This window comes from Streptopelia decaocto (assembly GCF_964273445.1).
Source record: "Streptopelia decaocto genome assembly, chromosome: 1".
NCBI lineage: Eukaryota > Metazoa > Chordata > Aves > Columbiformes > Columbidae > Streptopelia > Streptopelia decaocto.
Window position 1 is genome coordinate 51,382,335 of NC_138663.1, and position 21,411 is coordinate 51,403,745.

A 21,411-nucleotide genomic window follows, 5' to 3' on the forward strand; every position below is an offset into this window, starting at 1 on the left:
TCATCACCTGTAGAACTGGAGACAAAGAAGTTGGCAAAATTCTCAGCTATTTCAAGTACTTGTGAATCTTGAAAAACCCAGGTAAAGATACTTCTAATATAACATCAGGAATATGATTAAAGTTTGGTGTTTATTTGAAAATTTCGACTATCTCAGTGGATTTATGTCAATTTAATCAAAGATCTGTTTCATAGTGTGTTTCAATCATAAAAATAACATGGAAATTATGTCACTCAACTTCTTCATTCCTTTAACAAAATCTGTTAATATAATAAAATTACCACAAAACTGTATTCAAAAGTATTTAGCTTGGATCATAACCAAGGGACAATTAGTGATTTTGAAATCCTTGAGGATACGTATTGCAAAGTGATACCAAAATCTTGTATGTATTTACCAGTGCTGAAACAGAGTAACTATTGAGTAAAGATTATTTAAGAAGACTAAGTAATTCTAAACAATGATAAAAATTTCTTGATAGTGTCTTCTGAGATTGTCATTAAATAGAATTAAATGTCATTTTTCCTTCCCCTGAGATTTTTCAGTGGAAAGTAATCTTTATTACCCTCATCAAAATCCTTCATGCACAGCCTACTTTGTCTCCTTGTACACACTGCCAAACTCAGGCAAGGCACTACTGAAACACAAATAACTCATCCTGTCTTATTTTATCCATGGCATCTATCTTCCATAGCATAGTAGTATCTCAGTCTGCTTCTAGGATTCCAAAGAAAGCAGAGGAACTACTTAAACTGCCATTTTCCTTCATGGGAAAGATTAAATCTTCCTTGACCAAAGACTTCACAGTTCCTTGAATTTGTACTATTTCTAAAAACCCCACCACTAAATGGGATTTTGCTGGGGGAGTGAGGGAGAAGAAAAATGTCACTCCATTTGAGGTAAGAGAATCAGTTGTCAGCAAAATAATTTAAAAACGCCATACCTAGGGTACGTGTAGTTACTGTGCCTTATACAAACCTTGGCTTTCTCAATTATAATCTCTTACTCTGTACACACACAAATGTAAGATAGTTTCAGTTTTTAATATATTTTTGCTACATTTACTCATGGAAAATAATAACTTAAATAGGCAGTGCTGTCATTTAACACCTGTAAGATTTACCTATTTAATATTTTTTTCAAGTTTCATATTTTTTTCGGGATCAATTTTTATAGAAAACATCTGGGTTTTAGTGACTAGTTAGCTCTGTCACAAATCCATGGAAATGTGCCCTGTGCAGCAATGTCTAAAGATGCCTTGGGAAGGAAATCAAGCTTTTTGATCTTTTGCTTGGAAGTGTTTTCCTGTGTTGCCATGGTATCAGTGATAGCTATTTTAAGACATTGGCTATGGAATATCTTTGAAAATATACCTAGGCAACAGACAAATCACCTGTCCTGTAATACTTCTGAAACAGTGACTAATCTTTTCATATTTCCATGGAACAGAGTGATATGAAGCCATTATGTTGGCCTAAGGAATCCTTTAGGAAATCCAGTTTTGAAGTTTTTGTCCATGAAATCCACCTTATTTGAATCCACCTTATTCAAGGTCTTATTCAATTTTCACAAATGTGATAAAATTCTCTATGTGAATTTTGAGTAGCCTTTGCATCCCTTTCAGTTCTCTTAATTACATTCATTAGCTTTAAAAAGTTAGATGATAACAAATGTGTCCAAAGTTTGTATTCAAATAACTTGACAGTCCAAGTGTCTCACTCTTCTGGAAAAAGTTTGCTGACTTCTTCCAAAGTGCCTTATCGACAAGATACTCTTCAGAGCTTCAAGATTAGAAGTCCTAGAGTGGCTCTAGAATTCCTCTAGCCAGCATATCTCTTCCTAGAACTCTTCTTCCTAGAACTGTGACCTGACATTGCAAATCCTTAAAAAAGCTGGAGTTCAAGATGGGCAATACTCAAGCTAACCTCAAAAAGGGTTTCTATCACGCAGCTGTCATTGAAACTACCTGTACAACTACACCTACGTCTTATTTCAAATTAGGAAATAGTTACACATAGCTCCTTATCAATAGTAATGTTTATGTGCTTTTACCTCAAAACACAGAATATTAGACTGAAGAATTTTACTGCTTTCTAGGCCAGTGCTGACATGTTTAGTGGTACAGAGGATGGAGGGAAAAAAATCAGAATACAGAAACACATCAATTCCTTTTTAAGGAAAGTCAAGTCCTTATGAAAATATCTGAAGTTTCCAGTTACTGTCTGTTATTATAGTCCAGCTGGGACATTGCCCCAGAAATGTATTAGTGGAATGTAAGATAAAACAGCTCCCAAAAATCCTTATAATTGCTCCTGAATAGATGCTAAGAATTTGTTTTAAACTAAAAATCATTAGCTAACTGATTTTTTTCCAGAAAAAATGCCATAATGGCTCACTGTGTAAATAGGTTTATGTAAAAAGTCTCTAATAAATAGTAATATCCTTACTATTCTGGTGTAATTGACTATCCGATGCAGTAACAGTGAAGAAAAACCCCAAAGGAATCAATTATACTAATGGCTAAGTGCATTTGATCCATAGAAGAATCTCTGTATAAACAGCCAATTCTCCTTAGAGAAAGCCAAAGTAAAACTACTTAGAATTTTCCAAGAGCTGTCATAATATTCCTTATTAACTGAAATTTAGTATTTGGTACTGCTCATAACAGCAGTGAAATTTAAAGACAGGTGTTAAAAGTCACTGGCTTCAAGTTTTTTTAATTGAATTGAAATCTGACATCACACAGCACCTCTTGGTTGTTGTAGTTACTAATAAATCAAAACAAAGGATTTCACAATCTTGAGACCAAAATTATTCCCAGCATAATTGGAAATGTGGTCCCATTACAAAAATTTCCAGATGAATTTAGCTTATTTATAGACACATAGAAGGACACTGCATACTGATTGTAATAGTCAAGACGGTGACTCCTGGCACCTACTTTCATCAGAAATGCTCCCAAAGTATTCACAGCAGGGCCAATGGCAAACTGAATCAGGCAATCTTGCAATATCTTTACTATTTTTAGAATATAAGAGAAATGTAAGGCATTATTCCTTGTAGTCAGCTCCTCAGAGACAAAAAAAAAAACAACCTTGTGATAACCAAGGTGACTCAAGAGCCTGCCAAAAATAGCATAGCAACATTTTTCTGATATTTTGTCAACTCACCACCTCAGAATTATAAACGCTACATTAACCATCAAAACGAGTAAAATTTCTTCCCATCAATATAAATTAACCCCAGTTAATACAATGTGAAAAAGCAATTTTTCACTGCCCTCAAACAAGACTGATTTTAGTATTAAATAAAACACAAATGCCAAACAACATACAGCCTAGCCATCTCAAGTTATGGCAACCATCAGTCCACAGAAGCTTTTTTGTGAGCTGGCACATCTGCTTCAGCTAGGCTTATGAGAACAACCATCTGCTTTTACATAAAAGAAAAAGAAGCAGCAAAGATGGAAAATGTTGTTACTTTGTGGGAAAGAGCTCTGAGGTGAACTTTCCTCAACCTTGTCCTTAAGGGTGAGCTTTTAAACTAGGCAAACCAGGCAAACTAGGCAAAAGTTTAATATAAATATAAAATAAAGCAATCACATTTTTAAAATACATTTTTAAAATCTTCAAAGCCTTGAAGCTACTAAGTCAAGATAAAATAAGTATAAAATGCTTTATAACAGAACTTCCCACTGTGTCCTCACAGGTGAGCCCATGCTTACTGGACTGATTTCAAACATATAAGTGATTTCCCGTGTTGCAGCAAATTCTCTCTCTGTATTTTAGGAAGATCTTCTATCCACCATTGTAAAGATTTAGCTCTCAGTCTGCATCCTAACACTCTAACTGGTCTCTCCACGTGAAGGCTTCTACAGGTCTCTGCAATCTCAGGTTGATGATTAGCCAGTAGCTTCCCTGAGTTTAGTGGCAGAGCCTGGGTGAGTGAAGGACTACCTACAGTAGAGATATTGATATTGGTTCAGGGACCACACAAGCAAACTGGAAATATTCAAGTGAGTGTGACCAGATAGGATGGATTTCAGTGAGCTGGGTGGTGTCACATGAAGATGACACTTTATAATATTTGACAGATTATGCCCATCAAGGGAAGTTCCTGATGACAGGAAAAAGGTAAACCACACCCATCCTCAGTTTAACCTCTCTTCTAAATAAGCTTATGGAGCAAATTTGCCTCAAGGCCATGCCCAGGCCCACAAAGACCAAGAAGAAGACCAAGGGACTGACAAACTTTATTGCCTTTTGTGGTGCAGTGACTGGCTCCAGGAACTAGGGGAGAGCAGTAGTTACAGTTTACACTGACTTTAGCACAACTTTCAGCAAGGTTTCTTTAGTGCCTTCATAGCCAAGTTGTAAAGGTATTATTCAGACAGGTGGACTCTTAGGTGAGTAGAAAATGGACAGGACTTTGATGCTTAACAGTGAAGCCTGCAGTTTAAGAGACGTGTTTATTCTTCCTTTTTAGCACTTGTGAGAATGAGAGTATCTAGAGTGCTCTACAGCCCACCACGCTGACTTAGTGGAATGAGTTCAATGGTGGCAAGAAGACAGTGGAGCTACAAAGAAAGTCAAGGAGGCATCTAACTACTATCTTCAACTACCTAAAGGAAAGGAAACAGAAAAGATTAAGCCAGACTCTTCTTGGACGTGTACAGTGAAAATACAACAGATAATGCATGAAAGCTTCAAGTTCTGGATACAAAGAAAAAACTTTGTGGTGAGGGCAAACATTGGAATGGGCTGATGAATCTCTGCCCTTGGAAATATTCAAAACATGGCTGGACAAGGCCCTGGACAACCTGATCTAAGTTACCCTTGCTGTGTGCAGTGATCTTGACCAGATGACCTCCAGAGACAACTTCCAAGTCAAAATATTTCACCACAATTCTACGATTTGGCCCATTTTGGAAGCTGTACCAAAATTCACTTGCCTCGGGCAGCTGCAAGAGGAATTAGATTCCTTCTTGTCCACGAAAATTTTTGGATCCGTATAATCTGATTAGTTACAGAGTCCTCTAACATCCTCTAGAATGCTTTGTCAGTTTGAAATCCATAGCATAGGAAGTGTAGACACAAGCTATAGTCATAATTTTTTCCCATTTTCCCTTTGAAGAAATTTTAGCTCTGAGATAGTCAGCCCTTGTGCTCTTACCCTTCCACTGTGCATTTACAAACAATTCATAGAGCAGATGACTCTTCCAGGGGAATACAACAGTATCCTTGCAGTACCACTAAGAAAAATCACTTCTTTTTAATATGTACTGTCATAGTAATAGTAAAAAAACCTTATTTTTTAACATCACTGAAACTACTTATATGTGTTTTCCCCCAAAAAGAACACTGTAATTTCTTTTTATTCTGCCTAAAGGTTCTTATTTGGGAATAATTTTTATACTCCAAGCTGAGAAAAATCAAACAGCTAGAAATTCCAACATGCGACTTGGCTTAATTTCCACACTGCTATGAAACTGCAGTATCTCTTACCACCATGCGTGTACATCTGTTTGTTTGAACTTAGATTTGTTGGTGCCGTCTGAGTAACAATCATTTACTAAAGCTTTATGCACTGGTCTGGAAAGAGTAATCCTACAGTTAGAACAGGAAGTCTTGTCCTCTTTGCAATAACAAGAAACAATGAAATGTTTCAGACGCACAACCTTAATGACAAGTGTCTGAAAAGTTCATAATTTTTTAAAACTCTAATCACATTTCTACAATTTCCACTGTAGCTTCTTTTTCTTTGTTTTTGGGGTGATCTGAAATATTGTGAAACAACTGAAAGTAATACATTTCAAACACTCTTAGAATTGTTGCAGAGCAAGATAAAACCAACATGGACAGATCATTAAAGCAAGCAAGAGCCAGCACGTGTCGTGGTCAGTCTGGAGCTGTGCCTTAGCTGCCTGAGCAGCCAGCAGTTAAAGAGGAGCAGCTGGGTTCCACCTGTCCTTCTGTCCATGAAGTTCCCCAAAAGAGCTGAAATAAACTTTGCCAGTCCACCCCCTCTCAGATTTGGTGGATATGATGATCAGGTTCTAGGACTTCGGCAGACGGTCATCTAGACAGCTCAGTTACTTTCCTCAGGAAAGCCAGCTACTTAATGTTCTTCATTCTGTAGATTTTACCTTTCAAGTAAAGATACCAACTTTCTATAAAAAATGAAAAAAACCCCACACTGGAAGGAAAATTTGCCTGTAGTGTGAATCCCCAAATAATTTTCAGGTTGTCTCCCCAAGAAAAACTGTTAAATAGGGACTCTTCCACAATATTCTAAACTGGCAATGCCCCAGAGCATAGAACTCGGATGAGTGTTTTTGCGAGTAATAACTTATATTACAAGGACTTAGTTCTGCTCATAGTTGTATATGTACAACTCAACATAAATGGATGTTGCACGCAGACAGCCAAGGGCAAAATCTAGTACAAAATATTTCAAAAGGATGAAAACATTGGACTAAAAAAGCCCCACATTTTACAAGTGAAGTACTGGAATAAAACCAGCTGTATTCATAACCATATAAAAACATCCTGCATTAATGTCCCTAATTTCAGGAAGGATATTAGGAATAACAGATAAGCTACAGGGCATCTGGGAGTGAATGACCCACAGTGTAATTAAAACCAGCACTAAATAAACCACTGTAAAGCAACAAACACAAGGAGGTTATTAATTAAAAGGTATAATTCTCTCAATATGCAAATGGGCAGCTACAAGTTAGGCTCAGAAGAATTACCTTCTTGGTTTTCAAACTGTTCTGACAACAGATGGTAGCAGCAGCCTACACTGCAAACTGCCTTGATTTCAGGTTTGTCAGTAAAAATTCGTAGTGTATTTGCAGCAAGATCACCACACGTATGCAGACCCACTATCATACAGTCCTAAGGAGAAAAAGAAAAAAAAATTAGCAACAATAAAGCATCTCCCTCTTCAACTGAAAGAGCAAAAATAACAACAAGACACTCTAAAACCCAAACATGCTACAAATGGTTATTGAGCTACAAGGTTTAAATACACAACTCAGTGAGGACTCCTGGTGCTCTGTTCTGGAATTTTTCAGTGCATAATAAAAGCTCTTCAGTGCAAAGAAAACAGGGTGCATTGCCTCTGAGGAGCACCAGGCCATCCTTTGCTTTGCTCAGGTAAGGAACTACACGTCTCTGCACTTCACCTTCACCACCCAGGAGGAAGCAGAAGTTCAAGACTACAAATAGCAGCTGGGAACATCCATGTGGTGACTGGACATGGGCCACGTTCTTGTTTTTCTGAACTTTCCTGTTAGCAGTATTATTATTACAACCACTGCTACTTCCTTTTGTTCCTTCAGATTTACCGCCGTAGGTCCGGCTGGACCTACCTATGGCATTTCTGCTACTTTGAATTGCTACAATCAAAACAATTTCCTAAATGGAAGTGTAGTACAAACAGCAGGCCCTTCTCCATCTGTTTTGTTATTTCCAAAACTGCAGCACCACTGCAGTTTTGCAGTGTGCCTACTACTATTCAACAACAAATTATCCCTCTTCTCACCATTCAAAACAAGATTTTTCCTTCTAGCGTTATGAGTTGGAATATACCTGGTAAAATATGGTGTTGCTTTGAATTTTGGTTTCATTTATTAACAAGGTTATCAACAAGGAATTAGCCCAGGGACATGCCATTGTGACACTTTTCTATAATAATTCTGATTTTGCTTGCACATCTATTTTTGTTGCTCTATATTTGATGTTCTCACACATCTGTATTATATATGTATGTGTGAAACAGTAAAACCTCCCCTTCATTCCTATTTTGAATTCATGTTCCCCTTCACACCTTCCACCTTGTGCTACTTCTCTGTGCTTGCCCTCTCCTTGTCTTAGGAGCCAAAATTTTTAGATGGCAAAAGTTCAGTTTCAGTCCAGCTTAGTTTTTAGTGACTTTTTTCCTATCAGTTGGCTTCAGCTCACCATTCCAATAAGTTTTTTTTCCCACGTGCAATTATAGAAATAGTGGAACAAGAGTAAAGTTTGGAAGGTAAGGGAAGATGTGCACTTACAAGGGCAGCACTTAAACCCCAGGACAGAAAAAGTTGCAATTTTTTCAGGAGAAATGCAGTGGAAAATAGCTACCACATGCAAGATACAGGAAGCTTCTGAACAATATCAGGGCAGTCTGTCTGTGTCAAGTACACTTTTGCACCATCATTGACTTCATTGGGGTTGCCTGGGCATAAGTGAAAGTACTTTCTGGATCATTGGCTTAAGTGCAGCAAAATTTAATCTCTCAATATTAGGCCTGGGCTATATACAAACATGCATTCTTATACCCATATTTCATCAGTGAATTCATTTCAGAACTTACTGTATAAATCAGTAAATCCTAGTCTTCTCCATTCCCTATTTGTCTCCAGTTTAGGAAAAATTGAGAAAAAAAAATCCATTTATGGTTAAAATAAAAACTTGTAAATGTTTATAAAACTATTTATAAAAAAAATCCTAAAAAATCTCAAAATACTTTTAAAACATGTAAATGATTGCACATTTTAAAGTGTTTTATTTAAACACATTCACCACATGTAGTGTGCAGTTATTACTATTTTTTAACACAATGAGCCTTTTACCTTTGCTGACAGTAATGGGGGTTTTTTTTGTTTGTTTTGTTTGTGTTTTGTTGTTGCTTTTTAATAAAGTTTGGGGGTTTTTGTTTGTTTTTTTAAATAAAAAAAGGCAGTGATAGAGGACTTCTGCCTTTTACATCAAACAGATTGAATGCTAAGAGGATACAAAATCCAACTGTGCAAATGTAAAAGCACATGCTTCATCAACAAGCCCTGCTGCTCAGGATGTCTTTTGCAGACAGACATGAGTTTGCTCCACACGTTCTCAGATACTCAGTCAGATTTATTAGCTCTAGTTACAAGGTCATCAGCATAAACCTATGGTCTTGAATCAGAGACTCATTATACCCCTGAATATAATGGTTCAGTTACTACTGAACACAGGCATGTTTTTATCTTTCTATTAAAAGACCAAATGTATCTACCCAATCAACGTGCGTTAGCTCAGGAATAGGAACTGAACAGCTTCTAGACTTTTGTCACTGTCTTTGGGCAGCTGAGCTTGGATTTGGTTGTTTGAACACAACCCTTGCCAGCTAGTAAATTACTAAATGAAATCAAAGTAATCCTGAAAAGTCAAAATATAAAAAACATGCTTGGGAAATAGGGGTCTTTACAAACTCTCTATGTTGAGTACTATATTAAATAAATTCTCCTATGACTTCGAAGTTTAAATATATAACTTAAAAAATCAGAAATTTCAGGAAAATTGAAATTCCAGTGCTTAATACATCCATCTACCTGGTAATTGTAGCTCTTTTCATAATAATTAGATGTTATCTATAACCACAACAGTAAAATACCTGAATGTACTAATATATATGCTGTTAAGTTTGACAGCTGATTATTATCTACCCCATAAATTCTAAAGGCTGCTTTACATAATAAATATTTTCAAAATTATCCTAACACATATATTAAAAAAAAGAAAAACAATCTGTATCTGCTAGACCTACTTCTGCTAACTGGTTGAAAAAAACATTATTGGGACAGAATATTCATTTTTACCACTGACAGCACTCCACATGAATATGGCAAGACAAAAACAATGGACAATCTACTTCAAATATTAGTAAAATAACCTCCAGATCTGTTATGATGTCACCGAGTTCTGTTTCTGCTGTGATGCAAGAGGTCAAAGGAAAATACAGGTTTGATTCACTTGATTTGCTTGCTTTAGCCTTGAGAGATGCCATTTTTCTTTGCGCCTTTTCCTCTTCACAGAGTTTCCCACAGTTACACTGAGATGAAGAAACTTCTACAGCATCAGCAGGCAGAACATTTAGAATAGCAAGAACCTCTTCAGAAAGTTTGCTCTCATCAGACTGTGTCCGATCCACCAAATCAACTTCAGTTTGTTTGCTGGTTTCAGATGTAGCTACTTCTGTGAAGTCACAAGAAGGAACTACATCTTGGATAATCACTTGGTCCTGACTTTGAAGACTGATATCATTATTTAAGGGTTTTTCAATGACTGCTTTACATTTAATTTCACTTTCCACTGGCCTGTCATTTGACTTTCCCAACGTCTGGCTTTGGAGGTTTGCTCTTCCTCGACTCTGATATGCCCTCCAGTGTTTCTTCAATTTTCTGTTCCTTTCATGAGCACCATTTGTGTTGGTGTTTGAGGAGTCAATTCCATAAACTTTTAAGTTATATCGCATGGACAAAAATGAACTCAGGTAGCCTTTTCCAGAACCTATATCAATCACCTAGATAATAGGGAGAAAAAAATTGCTATATTATTGAGCAACGAGACACACTTCAATCAAACACAAAATAATTCCCTAAAAATGTAAGCATGGATTTCATAATTGCCTTATCAGCTAACCCTCCTAATACACTTAGTTCATTTGCTTTGTTGATCCACCTTCTAGCTTTAAAATATAGAATTAAGTCTTAACTGATTTGCTCCAGAAAACAGACACTGCGATGCTAATGTGATGCACATTTCCTGACACTTCTGCGAAAGACTTTCAGTAGATTTTTTGACACAGAACTCCCTTCTGCTGAAGAAAATAACTATAAACATCACCAACACTGCCTGCCCTTGCTAAACTAGGTCAGGACACAGAGTTGGCAAAGAAAGTATTCACAGTATTTAGCTTTAAGCAACTAGCTCCTGAACTGAGGAGTCTGTGTATCACTAGGTATATGGAAATCAGCATCTTCAGATTTGGTGCCTAACTTAACCACTTCGGATGTGACCTAAAGAGACGTGATATTAATACCCTCCTTTATGTCAGAATGCTTATTTATACCACTTTCCCGTTCTGTGCAAACTATCCATATGGCTTTGATTAAAATAAGGATGCTTTTGTAATAAAACAAAGGAGATCAGTTGTCAGATGTGCTTTCCACTGCCTGTTCTGGAGGAGGGAGAGAATAGAGGGGATAATGAGCTGATAGCTTTGTTTGTCTCTTAGCTAATAGTGTGTGCTACTTCAGTGACTGATATAGCACAGGAAGAAAAACACTATATAGAGTAGTAACAGAAAAGAGGCTAACCTGAGACCTTTAAGTACATAATCACAGCTTTATGTCATGTGTGTCTTAACTTGTAATAAATATGTAATAAAATATTTTACAAGAATAGGCAGAGTGATATTTCTTTAAGGAAAGAAAATTATAACGTTCATTTTCATTCAGATATCTACCAAGAATTATAATGACGAGATACAATGACTTCTTTGTAGATGTTCCTGAAAGTGTTTGATTCAAGAACATCACGTCTTGTTCTTGGTCTGTCACACATTCATAAGAAAGCTTACACTGATATATGTAAGTCCAAATTTCTTGAATGGCATCAGCATAGGAGTGGCTTTAGTGAAACAGAATTGATATAACCTAAGCATACTTTTAAAAATGTCATTCATTTATTTATCACATTTATCACCAATATTCTCCTAGATTATTTAAAAATGAAGGAAAAAGAAGTGTGCAAGGAATAATTTTACCCACTATTTTATGTAACAGATACTACTGTTATGCAGAATATGCACATTTCCACTTTGCAAGGCTTTTGTTTCTGAGGAAGGCAGCATTTGGACACAGAGTAAGCCGGTGAATTATTCCTCGCTCCTAAGTGTGACCTCTAGTGGCTGTAAAGACAAACTGCCGTTTGGGTTTCTTTAGATGTTTCCAAGTAAAAAGAAAACAGTAATATATTGTTAAATTAGCACTGGGAGAATAGTTTTAAACTGAAAGGAAAATTTGACTAAAAATAAGCAGGCAATGATCTTGTGCTAAACAAACAGACTGCATGAAATTAATCCCTGCTTTATATTCCCTTGATTACATAAGGAAAGGCAATCAGCAATCCATACCGTATCTGCCAAGCATGAACTTTTAAAATGAAATTTCCATGATATAATGAACTCCAAAGGTCTTGTCCATAGTGAGTTGGGTACTATGCTTAAACACAATTTCTGGCACAGCACAATCCAGAACTTTGTTTCTAGAAGAATTCCAACATTTCCCAGCACCAAATTACAAATTTAACGCGATGCTGAATGCAGAATTATATCATATTTACATTACACATTGCAACTCTTGCTGCACATGCTGAAATTTCTAAGGAAAACTTTCACAAATACATTAAAGAAAACAAATGTGCATTTAAAGAAAGAAAAATCACCACTAGCTTCTTCTCAGAGTTTAATCAGAACTTTTTTATAAAATAAAGTTCCACTTGTGCCATGAGAACAATACTTAAAAAGGCTGGTAAATAACTGAAAACCCCTTTTTAGTTACTTTCGTTTAATGTTTTAATTCAAATCACTAACCTAGAAGTAATTACGCTAGTAATATTTTTTTCTTTTATTCTCATTTTATTATTCATTATACTACATTATAAAACAATACAAAAGAGTAATATCCTCTACCACCCATTACACATCATGGGATGGAGGTGAAATGGAGGGCTTTTTTCAAGCCCTCAGTGATCTGTAATATCTGAAAGAAACACCCTGAGGACACGTGCTGTTGTAAAGCATGTGTTGTGTTTTCATAGCTCTAGATCTTTTAATTAAGTGCTGTATATATTTTGTTTTGTGAGAAGAACAGAAAAAAAATCAATAATAAAAAAGCTCTCCTAAAACTTTACAATTTCTGTATCTTTTTAAGTTGAAAGGTAACCAAAACCAAAAGAGTTGCTTTTTTAATAACTAAAAGGAGGTCTTTTTTTTTTTTTTTTAATGTAACTGGAAAGCTCTTTTCATATATTAGGGATTTGCAACTTTGCACAAATAAATTTTGTTACAGTGTATGGCTAAAATGGAAAAAAATTAATATAGAACAGTCAGCATTTCATATTCAGTGAATACTGCAATGATATTTTTCATTAAACGTTACAATTTTTTCAAAAAATAAACAGAAAATAATCCTTTGTCTAAAGACATTCCAAGCCATATGATAAAAGTGCATAATCACTGGATGAAATTGCAGCATATTGACAGATACTTAATAATGATTGGTTTGAGATTTTATTGGTAACCAGTTACAAGGGGACTTAGGCCAGGTCATTAAGGTGGCTCTACTTTTTTAGTGTCTGAATATGGGTTTTCCTTTCCTTTCATTCCTGAATCTCACAGGAACTATTTAAAATCTAAATGAAAATGCTATATGAAACACCACCTTCCAGCAAATGCAGGGAACATTTTGTATTGCATTATAAGCAAACTACACTCTCCAGCAGCTTTTTCAGTATGTGAAAGTCTTCAACACTTAAAGGACTAATACTTGCCTGAAGCAAAGGTAAGCAAGGCAAAAAAACCTGCTAATGATGGCAGAAACTACTTTCACAAATCTGCTGCTACTGGATTTTTATTCTTTACAGAGTGCATCTACTTTACGGCTGTTGAGGGCACCCACACTTGTCACCGCGGGTGGCTCTTGAAAGAGCTGTGGGAGAGATTGCCTTCCATCGTTGTAAGCCATCGCAGATACTCATAAATCGATTGCATCTCATCCAATAATATTTGGCCTTAACTGCAGCTCTCTATTTACCTGGTAATCCCGGTCGTAAGGAGAAGAGACTGCCTAAAACTGTGCCTTCATCAGTTGTTCCTCACAAAACAGATGGTCAGGATTCAGAGTTTTGATCTCTGTTTCCAAGGATGCCATAGGTCTGACCCGAGCCTATCGAGAGTACTGCATCATTTATATTTTATCTAAATTAAACTCAGTCTGAGCCAAACAACTTCCAAATCAGGGCTCAGCTTCAGAAACTCAGAGCCAATTCCAAGTTTTGGGGCCTGACCTTCAGTCTATGGTGGTAGCAGCAGTAACTCGGGATGCTGCAGTTACACCCCTGGTGCTAAACTGAACACAGCACAGCCACGTACTCCACCCCAGTGCAAAATTGGCCATACCATTGATTTTTAGCAACCCCTCTGGCATGGGTATGAAGCAGGCCAATGAGCGCCCTCCCACTGCAAAGGCCAGGCACAATTTAGGGAACAAAATATATCAGAGACCATAGTAATATGGAGTCAGCAAGCCCAACTGCAGCTGTATATCCTCCCTTACCCATGTCTGACATTTCAATTTTAAACCACATTCAGACATACTCAGGGAAAAAAAAGGCTCAGAGGGAATATGTTTAGAATAAAATCTGTGCAGATACCTTATTAATCTTTGGTTTTAAACAAATGTAGTTTGTTCTCCACAAATCTTTGTGGGAATGAATATTAGGCTGGAGAAAACTGGTCTCCATTTATACTTACAGCCCTTTGTACAGAAAGCAAGTGTAGCTCAGATGTAGAAAGGAATCCAATGCAGTGTCCAGAGCGACCAGCCATCCACAGTTTAAAGGGAGGATGAAGGTAGACTAGCCAGTTATTAGCATTACAGAGATTAAAATTATCCAACCAACTCAGTTCACCCAGATACTTGAAAATTTAGTCTTAGCACAACAAAGGTCTAAGATGTGGAATACAACAGAAAGTTTAACATTGAAAAATCTTACAGAAAATTGCATGTATGTAAACCAAAGAAATGGTATTGGTGTTACTTTTGTCACAGAGAATGTGAAATACAGTATAGTCGTGGTGCTTATGTTTTGTCAACAGATCCGTAAGTAAACATCTACAAGGTTTTAATGCAACAGTGATCTAGTGCACTGTGCAATCATAAGTACCTGTAAAAAAAAGGAAGTTTGAGAAAGTAATCCTGCAATTCTTCATGATCCAAGGATAAACTTGCCATCTGATGTATGAAATGCCCGATTCATAATTGTTGGGTGTGTTACGGTGTTGGGTGCCCAGATCTCACATGTGTTCTACCCAATATACTTCATGCACACCCAGCTACATGAATCTCTGCTTAATCTAGTCTCTCTTCAAACTGAAAAAGTCTTAACTGAATTCCTAATCGAAGATATCAATCCATGTTAAAGAAAGGTGGACAGCATTAAACAACAGGAAACACTTTAAATCCCTTGTACCAGAAGAAATGCTTTCATCATTTCTCAGATTTTCTGCTTTTGTCTTTATGTGACAGCCCTTGACAGAAGAAGAGTGAAGTTTTACTCTGATGTCTATGGTAAATTGCCAGTAATATGATACTGATAAAAAAGGCAGTACCCATGCATAGCAGAAAGCAGTACAATTTTTAGCTGTTCAACATATAGAGGATGATTATAACCCATTGAAAGGCAGCTCCTTTGGAACAAGACATTCGTGCACAAAATGGATCTTCAGCTTGGCCCTAAAGGCTCTTCTTAAGTTACAATTATGTCCAGGGAAAACAAGAACAGCAGTCACAGAATATCAAAATGGGGTATTCAAACATAGTAAGGAAAATAATATGGAAAGCACACAGTAACATACAGTAAGAACTGCTTCCTTACCTGCTTTATACCACAATAATTTGCTATTTTGTCTACCAGCTCTGACATCACCTGCACTTCATGTGATTTCTTATTATTCATAAACTCATCAGTTTTGATACCTGTACCAGATTAATAAAATAAATACACATTAATGTAATACATAATAATAGAGATTCACAATCAATCAGAAAAAATGCCAGGCTAGAAACATGCAATAGCACTTTTCTATTTTAAGGATAGTAATTTATAATGAAAAACTCTCTAGATCATTACAAGATTAAACTTCTGAATTAGAGATGAATTAGTAACATTCAACACACTGTAAAACTTAGCACTGTGAGTTTTCTTAAGATGCAGCATATCTAACACCAGACCAGATATTGGACAATAGGTACTACTATAAAACTACAATTTCTTCTTGTTCATGAAAATATTTGTTTTCATGTTGTTTAGCTCATTTACTTTTACATATATGAAGTGTAAGTGCAGAGACAATTAATAATCACACTGTACATTTGTGTACAGCTGCAGATTTGCTCACAATATTAAATGGCAGATAATTAAAATTTATGAATTATCCTGGGGAAATTCAAGGGAAGATGAACATTCTTTTTCTCTTTATTTACCCCGTGGATGGGCATAGGGAACACATGGACCTGTTGGAGAGGGTCCAGAGAAAGGCCACCAAGATGATCAGAGGGCTGGAACAGCTCTGCCGTGAGGACAGGCTGAGTTGGGGTTGTTCAGCATGGAGAAGAGAAGGCTCTGAGGAGACCTTATTGCAGCCTTTCAGTACTTAAAAGGCGCCTATAAGCAAGATGGAGACAGACTTTTCAGAAGAGCATGTTATGACAGGACAAGGGGTAATCGTTTTAAACTAGAAGAGGAGAGATTCAGGTTAGATGGGAAAAAGAAATTTTTTACAGTGAGGGTGGTGAAACACTGGCACAGGTTGCCCAGAGAGGTGGTAGATGCCCCATCCCTGGAGACATTCAGGGCCAGGCTGGACGGGGCTCTGAGCAACCTGATCTAGTTGAAGATGTCCCTGCTCATGGCAGGGGGGTTGGAATAGATGAGCTTTGAAGGTCCCTTCCAACCCAAACTATTCTATGATTCTATGGGCTATAGAACCGCCTACATCTTTCCATTAGAAAATTACTGGAGAATGTGTTAACAAGATGGAGTCAGTCTCTACCACGGGTTTACTGCTCGTGGAGCACACCGGGCACCCACATGCTGATATCTACATCCCCCAACCAAAGGAGGAGCTCAGAAGTTGCTCCCTTGTATGAAACCCACACATTTCTCTCAGGCCACCAACACTGCAGGACACTTGGCCCTAGTCAAATGGATGGAAATTTTTGTACATCTCAGTGAGGGTAAAAGAAACCAGACTGCTACAGATGAGCATGCTCCTAGAAAACTAGACTTTTTATTTTACATGACTAGGCAGATTAATATATTTTCCTATTCTCTGCTTTTTACGCAGTATGTGTTCATCTGTCCAGAAACTGATCATTAGGCAAAACGCATGTGCATTCCTTGATCAGATCATGCTGGGAACAGAGCCAAGCGCGTTACTTCTTTAAAAGAGAGTGGGGAATTGAACGGAGCTCATGAGAAACCCAGTGTTTTCTCTATTTTTCGCTAAACCCATAGGATCTCTCTGTTTCTTAAACATGTGAGTTTTCATAATAAACTGTCAGGACAATACTTAAAATCTAATATAGACTCTATGAACTAACAGAAGAAAAAAGAGACTAAAAGACTTCTAAACAAAACAAATAGCAGAAAAAAGTATTTGTCATTTCACTAAAGAGTCTCCTTAATTTTAAAATGGTGAAGATCCCCACTGTCTCCTAAAAAAGTCCTCATTTGTAAGCATTTCAGATGAAAGAAGAAAACCTAGAAAACAATCAAAAAGTTCTCCTTTTTTGTTTCTACTTGAATATTTTTGTGTCTGGGTAGACTCACGAAGGAAAAAAAAAGGCAAAATGGGAACAGGAAGAAATGGACATTTAACTTCTTGGCAGAAATAAAACCTACATGTGTTCTCCAAAGTAGCATTGCCACTTTGAACCGTCACCACGCATCACACCTTTTACTCTTTGCTATAGTATGAACTCAAAAGACTGAACAGCATAATGCTGTGTGAAGTACCATTTCAGACAGCACCTAAGACAAATTCAGAATTTAAAACATGGAAGGAATTCACAAATCCAGTAACAAGACTCAGCTTACAACTGCTGAGGTTCCAGGCAGAAGAAATCATAGTTTGCTTATACTAGATATGTATTTATCATCTTAGCTACTAATGTTTCTTTAGTATTTTAATTTCTTAACTATTTTTTTCCTACTTTTTGCAGAATGAACACTCCACTTACATTTCAGCTCAGGGAAAACTATGCTGCTTACAGAAAATTATGATTTTTAATATATTTTACTGTTGCTGCATTTTCTGTAAAATTCTGATAGTTCTTTTTACATTATTTTGAAAAACAAGCAGACATATTACAATCTAATAGAAAACCATATTTGAGGACTGTTTTATATTGCCAAGACAGCTGCAAATTTGAAAAAAAAACCAAACAAACTTATACTAGTTTTAAATAAACTGTGTAAATTGATTTTGCTATCACAAAATTATTTTATTGAAACAAGTAATTATGCATGCAGATTTCCTTATTATGTGTATAACCAATGCAAGTAGAACAAATACTAATTTCAAAAACTATAAGAAATTTAGAGATCCAGCTCCTTTTGAGATGAAAAAAGAAAGCAGGGTTCAAATACTTCACAGAAGTACCTGGATATAACAGAGGAAAAGAAAGCTTAATGTTACTAGTTTTAGCTAGTACTGAAATGTTCCTTTACATTGTGAACCCCTAGCACAGGTAGCTGTTTTCCATTTGAAAAACTGCTTCAACTCTATAATGTCATTTACACCTACATCTTCAGTTGTGAAGCTGAACAGATTGAGGAGAGACTTTCATAGGGGGCTAATGCAGATTTGCCCAAGATCTCCTATGGTAGTATCACAGAATCATAGAATAGAATCATAGAATAGAATCATAGAATAGCTTGGGTTGGAAGGAACCCTCAAAGGTCATCTAGTCCAATCCCCCTGCAATGAGCAGGGACATCTTCAACTAGATCAGGCTGCTCAGAACCCTGTCCAGCCTGGCCTTGAATGTCTCCAGGGATGGGGCTTCTACCACCTCTCTGGGCAACATGTTGCAGTGCTTCACCAAGCTCAATGTAAAAAATTTCTTCCTCATGTCTTGTCTGAATCTCCTCTCCTCTAGTTAAAAACCATTACTCCTTGTCCTGTCGAAACAGGCCCTTCTGAAAAGTCTGTCCTCAGGCAGTATGCAGGGTTTTTACAACCCAACTACCTATGTAAATGCAGAGACACCAGATAAAAAATGAAATTCACAGCTCACACCAGACACCATCACCTATATAGAAGTTGCGCTACTATGATTCAATTCCATAGGCCAGACTGAGGGACTGGGATAACCATATGCTAAAAAGAAAGCCATTGAGGAAGACTGATTCTGTCTGCCTCACGTGTTCCAGTATGTGGAATTTAACAATGGGTTTATTAACAGTCACTGCATGACTATTATCTTGGCCATATACACATGGCTAAGGTAGACAGTAGTCTTAATCAAATACTCTAGCAGCCCTCACTTCCTATATCAGACATGAACCCTGTAACAAGAAACCGTATGTGCTGGCTTCCTCCCCTTGGGACAGGGTCTTCTGGATCCTTTGTGCTCAGTGCAAGAAACCTGATGGTGCAGCAAGGACCACAGTGAACTTCGTTAGGAAACAATGGAGAAAGCTCTTTAGACTCATAACTCCATTCTGAGCAGCTGCATCCACAATACACCTAAAATGTTTGTGCTTACCAATTATTCCAAGGAAGGAGAGCAATATGTCTACATGAAGATGGTGAAGAAGTCAGAGAAGTATGCAAGTACGCAAACTGTGGGAATAGGCTCAGAAGGATGTTTGTCTTAGAACAAGAAAATGAATTAAAACCATCTGAAACATAAACAGAACTATCCTGATGCATACTTTTCAGAATAAGAGCAAGGCCATCGTAAAGTTGCCTGTTTTCTCAGACTTACACTTCTCTTGACTTGCAAGCTTTAGTATGTAGGAAATAAATACATTTTCTGAAACACGCAATTAAGTCCAACATATCTGAAATAGCTTAAAGTTAAAAGATCACAATTCTCATTTGGCAACTTGCACATTATGAATCCATAATTTGGTATTTTACTTCTGCCAAATGATTACCAGAAACTTCAGTTAAGTTAGTTTAACTGATACTTACTGCCAATTCAACACAAAGGTTTTGAATTATAATACCGTTGTATACATTTGGAATACATTTTATTTTTTCTATGAAGTACGATTTAGAATTACTACATCACAAACCCAGGCCCCAGCTACCCAACCGAGCAGCACTCCTGCAAGACACAAATTAAATTATTTAGCAACTGTCTTATTCCTGATGTTCCATTCTGCATGACAAAAAGATGAATTAATCCTTGCATTTTTGTCTAAGAAAGCTAATCAAGGTATGACCTCAACTATGAGTATAACAAGGTGTAACTACAGAATTACAGAAAATTAAGTGGGAATTGAGAGCATCATAAAAATGAAGAGAGCTAAAAAGCAAGCGAAAGAAAATCAGCATGCCATTTTCAAAAAAGACAAAAGGGCTTCAGATTAATTAATAGTAAAAGGAAAGAAGTCAGACAGTAAACTGATAGTTTTAGACCAATATAGAACCAACTATCAAAACTATCTCAGCTATGGCATCTTAGCAATTCTGAAGAAATGGAAAACTGAGGAGTCAACCATGTAAAACAGGAAAATTAGTAAGGAATCGCTGTAGAAAACGGGAGCGAAAGTCACAATTTTAACATATTAGAGAGAAAAAACACCCTAGAAAGCAAAGGCCAAGAGCTGTTCAGTCTGTCTCTGAAAAATTAATGAGGAATCTGAAAGACAATAACAAATTTATAATGACTGAGGACACCATGAGGAGCACATTTTCAGTGAAAATGACAGTAGTCATCAAAGTAGGCATAAATGCCAGTTTATCATCTGATACAAAAAATGTAAGAAGAGGCAAGACTTCCAGAGTCCAACTTGATGCCAACTTGAGAGTGTTTTAATTCAATTTCTTTAACTATAGAAAATGAAATCACTGTAGTTTTATGACATAATTTTTTTTGGAGACATCAAACACTTATTGGGCCACATTCAGCTAAATGCCAAAGCACATATTCATTATGAAACACAAGATGTAACAAAAATACCACTTGCTAGATTTTAGGGTGAGAATTTTTTAAAAAAGCAAGAATAGCAGCCATGAGTCCTGCTGCTCAGGGAGAAGAAAAACAAAGAGAATTAGGAAGCAATCTCAAAAAATGATGTGTCTGCTTGCCTATCTCATCCCCTTTAAAACTGAATCTCAGGAAGAGTCTATAGGTGATGAATGCTCTGCTCAAATTTCAGCAAGAAAATCCGTTTTCTAAACAAAAGCAATGAAGAAACTATCTAGGAATACACGAAAATTGAAGTGAGAAGCATGTAGGGGGAAACAAACAAACAAACACACACAACACCCTCCAAAACCAAAACTCTGAAGGTCCTATAGTGAAAAATAAAAATTTAAATACAAATGTAAATATACCTGCTGTTCCTTGATTGTCTCCTCTCAGTGCTTCAAGCACGTCTTCTAATGGGGTACACACTCCAAGGTTAGAAAAAGAATAATACTGAGCAGCCAGGGCAAATAAATGTACATTGATAAGCTTCCCAGAGTTTTTACAAAACACATTGGAAAAAGTGTCATCATCTGTATGGAAAAGAAAATAATTTCTGTTAGCAGAGCTTAACATCTCTGTAATAGTGCTGACACAGAACTACAAGCAATAAA

The 21,411-nt window shown here is 36.7% G+C and overlaps 1 protein-coding gene across 4 annotated transcripts in view; it reads right to left on the minus strand.

Moving 5' to 3' along the window:
* The window catches only part of METTL25 (methyltransferase like 25), a 70,803-nt gene that overhangs the window by 39,244 nt on the left and 10,148 nt on the right, over positions 1-21,411 (minus strand). For 3 of the 4 annotated variants that reach the window (XM_082043441.1, XM_082043440.1, XM_082043439.1), the window contains exons 2-5: positions 21,166-21,330; positions 15,468-15,568; positions 9,700-10,329; positions 6,755-6,899 (exon numbers count right to left, since the gene is read on the minus strand). In XM_082043441.1, coding sequence (XP_081899567.1) covers positions 6,755-6,899; positions 9,700-10,329; positions 15,468-15,568; positions 21,166-21,330 — 1,041 coding nt within the window. The remainder of the gene's footprint in view (positions 1-6,754; positions 6,900-9,699; positions 10,330-15,467; positions 15,569-21,165; positions 21,331-21,411) is intronic. The other variant, XM_082043442.1, reaches the window with a different exon arrangement.